General features: G+C 33.5%; 1 protein-coding gene across 2 annotated transcripts in view; it reads left to right on the top strand.

Moving 5' to 3' along the window:
* The window catches only part of U2SURP (U2 snRNP-associated SURP domain containing), a 58989-nt gene that overhangs the window by 26226 nt on the left and 25723 nt on the right, over positions 1-7040 (top strand). For both annotated transcript variants that reach the window (XM_008586946.1, XM_008586947.1), the window contains exons 9-14: positions 648-683; positions 774-856; positions 1787-1952; positions 2145-2356; positions 3280-3323; positions 6504-6608. In XM_008586946.1, coding sequence (XP_008585168.1) covers positions 648-683; positions 774-856; positions 1787-1952; positions 2145-2356; positions 3280-3323; positions 6504-6608 — 646 coding nt within the window. The remainder of the gene's footprint in view (positions 1-647; positions 684-773; positions 857-1786; positions 1953-2144; positions 2357-3279; positions 3324-6503; positions 6609-7040) is intronic.

Here is a 7040-nt window from a genome sequence, read left to right as displayed (position 1 = left end):
CGTCGTTTTTGTAAGGGGGATTTTTTTTTATGTGTTTTTGATTTTTTTCAAAAGTCTTCCCTTTTTTTTTTTTTTTTTTTTTTTTTTTTTTGTCTTTTTTTCCGTGTCTGGCAACGGATCGCAACCCTCAGTGTCGCCCCTGTACCGGACCGGGACCGGCAACGGGATCGCAGCCCTCAGTGTTGCTCCCGCGCCTCGCTCAGCCAGTGAGCGGGAACCGGTCTGTATGTGGGATCCGAACCCTCGGCGGGAGCGCCGCCGCGCTTCCCAAGCGGCGCACTATAGCAGTGCGCCACCGGGCCGGCCCAAGTCTTCCCTTATTCTTGAGAGAGATGTTCCAAGACTCCAAGTGGATGCCTGAAACCTTGGATAGTACTAAACCCTGTACATACTGTTTTTTTCTGTACATACATACATATGTACGTAGCTATGATAAAGTTTATAAATTAGGCATGGTATAAGGTTAACAACAATAACTAATAATAAAATAGAACAATCGTAACAATGTACTGTAATAAAAGTTAACGTGAATGTGGGGTGTCTCTCTCTGGCTCTGTCAAAATAACTGAAACTGAGGAAAGCGAAACCTTGGGTAAAGGGAACTACTGTATTCTATAAACTAAGAGGTGTCTTTTTTCTCCTTTAAGTGGATGCGCCTTCAAGAAGAAATAGATCATCTGGTGGTAATACAGTTTTTTGCTTTTTTAATTAGTAAGAAATTGTCCAAATTTTGTGTTTTGTGTGTTTTAATTTTTTTTTTCTTTTTGCCTTAGTTCTTGATGATTATGCACCTGGCTCACATGATGTAGGAGATCCAAGCACTACTAATTTATACCTTGGAAACATTAATCCACAGGTAATATTAGTAAAGTAAGATGAATGTTGGCTTATATGTTTTATGCTTTTGGAAGAAAGCTGCTTTATCAGTTAATAAAAAAGATAAAATCAAGATTCTGAAGTTGGTAAATCTGATGGAACTAGAGAGTCTTTAACATTGTCTCGTAAACCTGAGACTTAGTGGTATGGCCCAAACTGTCTTGCTCTACAGATACTTAAGGGATTGTTTTGTCTCCTTTTTCAGTAACTGGACTGTACTCTGCATTTGAAATCTTTTACTAGGTGCCAATTTTATCTTCATTTTGGAGTCCCTTTTTCTTTTTCTCCTCCTAGCAAACTAGTATGTGTGCTTTTTCTCTTTTATATTTTAATTCTTTTTCTGCTTCAGTGTTGTCAATTATATTATGGAGGATGAAGTGGTAGTTATACATAATATGCTCTTCCTAAAAATTATATGTACGTTGGACCTTATAGCTTATTTATTATTTTCTGTTTTCTCTGCTCTTAATATTGGTAGTTGGGTGCTAGAAAGAGAAAAGATGAGTAAGTCCTTTTTTTCTTTCATTGCCAACAAATATTTTCTCCTTAACTTAAATATGTTAATCACTGCCTGAAAAATGCTGTTAAATGCCTAAACAAACAATTGCTGTAGAACAGCTTGTTTAGATCCTGGGATCTTAAAACAGGAAGAGGGGAGGTAAAATTCCGATGATTTCTGCAGCCACCTTGGCTCCCACCCTGGCATCCTATTTAAATAAAACAATGTTTCTGGTATGAAAAAGATTTGTGAATGCCCCACGAAGGTAGTATTTTACCTGTGCAGAGTTCCTAGTACTTGAGTGGAAATAGTAGCATTAATATGTTGCTCTTCATTTTTTAAAAGCTACATTGCTTTCTGTTGCATAGAATTTTTTTTTTTTTTGTACCAAAAACATGCCCCTTTTAATAGATGAATGAAGAAATGCTGTGCCAAGAATTTGGAAGATTTGGTCCATTAGCCAGTGTGAAAATTATGTGGCCTAGAACTGATGAAGAAAGAGCGAGAGAGAGAAATTGTGGCTTTGTGGCCTTTATGAATAGAAGAGATGCTGAAAGAGCTTTAAAAAATTTAAATGGTAAGAAAATTTTTATTATTCATTTATAGAATATAGACATTTCTTTGGTGTGTAAAAGTATTTACAAAAATTCTAGGGAGAAGATGGACCTGAGATGGAGAGGTTAAAAATGAAAATTAATTCACATCACCAGAAATATTTTCTTTTCTTCTGAGAGTTACCAAAGTGACCTTTTCTTTTTATTTCTTGTAGGAAAAATGATTATGTCTTTTGAAATGAAGTTAGGTTGGGGTAAAGCTGTACCTATTCCTCCACATCCAATATACATTCCACCTTCTATGATGGAACATACGCTTCCCCCACCTCCATCCGGACTGCCTTTTAACGCGCAGCCTAGAGAACGATTAAAAAACCCCAATGCTCCCATGTTACCACCACCTAAAAACAAGGAGGATTTTGAGAAGGTAATTAAAAAAATGTACATAGGGCCGCATCTAATTTGTAAATACTAAATCTGTGGTAGTATTTCTTTTCAACAATTTTGTAGAAAATGTGTAATTCTGTTTGGCAACTCTTAAAGAAATAAGTAGATGTGTTCCCTGCCTTAGCCCGTGGAAACCCTATATTGAAATATTAGGCCATATTTTTATTTGTGACTACCATTCCTTTTTTGACCACTTGTTAAGTTTTTTTTCCCCCCTTGTCCAGTGTTGTATCCAGGTTTGCTTAAGTGCAGTATCTAAATTTACTTTGTTCTGGGAAAATGATACTTTGTATTTGGTTAAGTGACATTTCAGTTAGAAAGACCTCATAAATAAATTGTTTGGATGGCAGCTAGCTAACTTAGTTCTCAAGGTCTTAGGTATTAGAATATTTGAGAGAATATGTGGTTTTTAAAAAAGTTAACTAATCTAGTAAAAGCAAAGGGTGAGTATTTTCTTTTTATTAAACAAAACCAACTTAATTTCAAGTTATAATAATTTGTTGGTTCTATTACAAATTAATGACACTTAAAATGACAGGGCTGGTTTTAAAGGCTTGGGAACAAAGTAGTGAACTGTATGGTCAGAGGCAAACAGTTAATTATTTCACAAATTAAAATCTTTATCTGATAATTCTCAGTGTAGTACCTATTTCAGTGCATTGATGTGCATTCTGGCAGGAATGTTCTGATTCTTTGCATTTGGTGAGCATTTATTGTTCACTGAACACATCCATTTGCATTTATGTAATTGCTTAGTGTATTATTACTTCAAATGCAGTGATTGCCTGCAAAACTTGTGATTAGATGTGTAGTATTTTCAATGCATATGTATATTTTTGCTTGTTACTTGTTAACAATACTCACATATTCTATGTTTATTATCTGATGTGACTTCATATACAGACTCTGTCGCAAGCCATAGTCAAAGTGGTTATCCCAACAGAAAGGTACATGTTTTTCTTTATTATTACTGATCTAAATATAGACAATATCCCCTTCTGAATTAAAAAAAATGGTGTTGAGGAAAAAGTAATATCTTGACTGAGCAATGGTTCCTTCCCAGTACTTTTTGGGGGGATATGTGAAATTTAACTGACTTAAGTATACTTTGCAATTTTATGTCATTATCTTTTTTGTTTTCATTGTTAACCAATGTAGGGAATTTTTAAAGCTTTAGTAGTTAGAATGTGTTTAATAGATCTAATTTGGGTTGTTGGTTTAATAATGTTTGACTATTGTGATGAGAAAATAGATGTTTTAAGTGTATCTTAAATTTTCGATAATGTTAGTTTGATCCAATCTGTTATTTTTTTCTTGGTTTCTGGATTATCTACATTTAATATACAACATTGGTTTGAGTTCTCCTTACTGAAGGCATACTTCGTTTTTTTCCTAATTGATTTTAAGAAGAAATTCCTATTATTTTCATGAACACTGGAGATACTAGAAATTTTTTTTTATGATAACAAAGGTGTTTGGAATTCTTTTATTTTTCTTCCCTTTTTTCTTTTTCAACATACTGTTAAAGCAGAAGAACTCATTCTGTAGGTATACTCTTGCTCAGTCAAGCTAAGCCTTTTCCCAAACACAGGAACACAACACTGGTTGAATAATAAATGAACACAAAAGAATACCAAATTCTCTTTGACATTGGCCTTGGTGAGCAACACCAGCTGAACTGTCTGCGGCAGCGGGGGACCAGGAAAACATCATGGGATGGATTGGGAAAGTATACAGTTTTTGACCAGACATTGGTACGATTGACTCCAGTAAATGTGGTTTTATTATAATTGAGACAATTTTTTGGTTTTTTTTTGTTGTTGTTGTTGCCCAGAATAAGATAATTACCATTTTAAAATAAAATAATGCGACAATTTTTTGGTTTTTTTTTTGTTGTTGTTGTTGCCCAGAATAAGATAATTACCATTTTAAAATAAAATAATGCACTTTAAATATGTCATCTTTTTGTACTACACTGTTTTATTGACAGAAAAGTGACTATTTTTTAAATAAGAAATTAAACACACAATCCTTAAGGAAAAAGTGTGATTACAATTCTTTAGTAATATTGGATTCAAGTTAGCAACAGCTAATTGTCAGATTTTGATTTTAAATAATCATATGAAACATTTTAAAACTTCTAACTTCAATTTTCTAAAAATAGATTTTATCAGTTACAAGCCTGTTTAAAACTATAGTAAGTTTTTTTTCTCCACTGATAAAGCATTTACAGGAAGGTATTTTTGTAGCATTCAAAAAGCATATATCCAGTAGTATCTTTACGTGTGGCTCAGCTTATTTCGAAACAAAATTTTTACTGTACATTTTGCCAGAAGGTCTTGACTCAACATTAGAATGAATCCTTTGGTTTTAAACTTGCTCAACCATTTTTTATCTATCTTTAATACGGAAGTCAAGTTGCTTTTGACTTAATTCACACAAGTTTCTGGATGTATAGTATTTGTCCACCTAGTAATAAGTGTTATATATTATACTCACGTAAAATTTCCCTTGGCTTTGATTTGGCTCATACCATTGGGATTTTTGGAACTGAGTCATCTTTATCTCCCTTCCTTCAAAATAATGTCATTAACTATGTGGATGCTGAGAATGCATTCTCATTTATATATCAAGAACTGCATATTTGCAGAGCAGTTAATATTTCTTAAAAGAAAAATATTTTTGAAATTTAAAGTGATGGTTTTGGTTTTTTGTTTTAACAATTTGAGGTTGAATTTTAAATTATAGTTCCCCCATTGTAAAGATTTAAACCTTCATATAATTTTTTTGACCTCTTTTAAGCTTAAATTAATTTTTTCACTATGTGGAGATTTTAGTGCCCACTTAAGTAGGTTTGTTTGAAAACTGTGAGAAAATAATTAGTCACCATGAGATAGGTTATTTTACTGTTTGTGTATTCTGAAGCAGGGCATTATAGAGTCCACCCCATCTGTCTTGTTCTATAACTATGTATTTATTTATATTCTAGCAGTTATATGAACTTAATTTGAGTTGGGAATGCTAAAGGTGTAACTTAGTGTGTATCTTGTACCAAGAGCCAATATCCTTTTGCTTTTCCCAATTGTTATTTGTCAGCTGTATGCTGGGGGACTGGAGAAATAAGAAATCAAAAGCAGCTTATAAATAAGCTGAGTCATTTTTGCCTGACATAATCATTGTCTAAAATTGTGTTTGGAGTCTAATAAGGTCATGTAATTTTAGGACCCAGTTTCACATTTTAAAAATAAAGACTTTTCTATTAGTCCAGTGAATAAAATGACTATACTAAAAAATTATACACATATTTATTTTTGGCTTAAATATTGGAAAATTGTTATGGAAAATGGAAAGGGAGTCTCACCGTGTCCCCCCATTTCAGAATATTTTGGGAAAGAGTAGGACTCCATTCACTTAAGGCTTTGGCAATATAATTTCTTCATTGATTCATAATATACAGGCAGAATTATCTATGTCATGAATTGTGAACTAGTTTGAAGTGTGGTCCAAAGGGATGTTGCCTCATTAAAGGTCAGATTCAATAAAAACTCCATCTGGTATATGTATACCAGAAAAGCACAGGAGTTGGATGGATTTTTTATTAAATCAGGCCTTAAACTTGTTAAGTAGTTTTTGCATTTTTATAAATTACAGTCAGAATTATAACATTTCAATACCACCACAAAAGTGCTTGGTTTAGGAATACTTTCTCTTAAAACTGAGATAGTGTGAAAGTTTTTAGATGGCTATAATAACATGCAAGCTCTAAGTTGCTGATCTTATATATTTGCAGCTTTCCAATTAGTTGTGATTCATAATTTAACGTTTTGCATTTGGAAGATAAAATTAAGTGGCATTTAGAAAATTAAATCTTTATTACTATGAGGCTGTGTTGTGGTTTCCTACCCTCCCTTCACCTTTCCTTCCCCTCCCACTCCCCTACCCCCACTGCCCCACTCCCTCTTAATGTACAAGGCATTAACATGTGTTCCAGGTTACTTTTTGGTATTAAATTCTGTATTAGTCAGCAGAATAATCTTTTTCTACACAGTTATAGTAACTTAGATCAAGTGTAGTTTTATATAGTGGTAGGTCTGAATCCATTTTCTTTAACTGTGTTGTTGTTGTAGGAATTTGCTCGCCCTGATACATCGAATGATAGAGTTTGTTGTACGTGAAGGGCCAATGTTTGAAGCTATGATTATGAACAGAGAGATCAACAATCCTATGTTCAGGTGTGCAATTTTTAAATTGTGGTAAAATACATATAACAAGAAATTTGCCATTAACAATTAACCATTGTTATGTGTGCAGTTTAGAGGCTTTAAGTACATTCATGTTGTTGTGCAACCGTTACTACCATCCATCTCCAGAACTTTTTTCATCTTTCAAAACTGAAACTCTGTACCCATTAAACAATAAATCTCCATTCCTCTGGTCCCCCAGTCCCTGACAACCACCCTTCTACTATGTGTCTCTATGAGATTGATTACTCTTGTACCTTGTATGATTAAAATCATATAGTATTTCCTCCTGTAGCTGGCTTATTTCACTTAGCATAATGTCCTCAACTTTCATCCATGTTGTAGCATGTGTCACAATTTCCTTTCTTTTTTTTTTTTTTTTTGTCTTTTGTCTTTTTCCGTGTCCGGCAATGGATCGCAACC

Source organism: Galeopterus variegatus, unplaced genomic scaffold (genome assembly GCF_000696425.1).
Source record: "Galeopterus variegatus unplaced genomic scaffold, G_variegatus-3.0.2 Scaffold4183, whole genome shotgun sequence".
NCBI lineage: Eukaryota > Metazoa > Chordata > Mammalia > Dermoptera > Cynocephalidae > Galeopterus > Galeopterus variegatus.
This window is presented reverse-complemented; position numbering and strand designations above follow the sequence as displayed.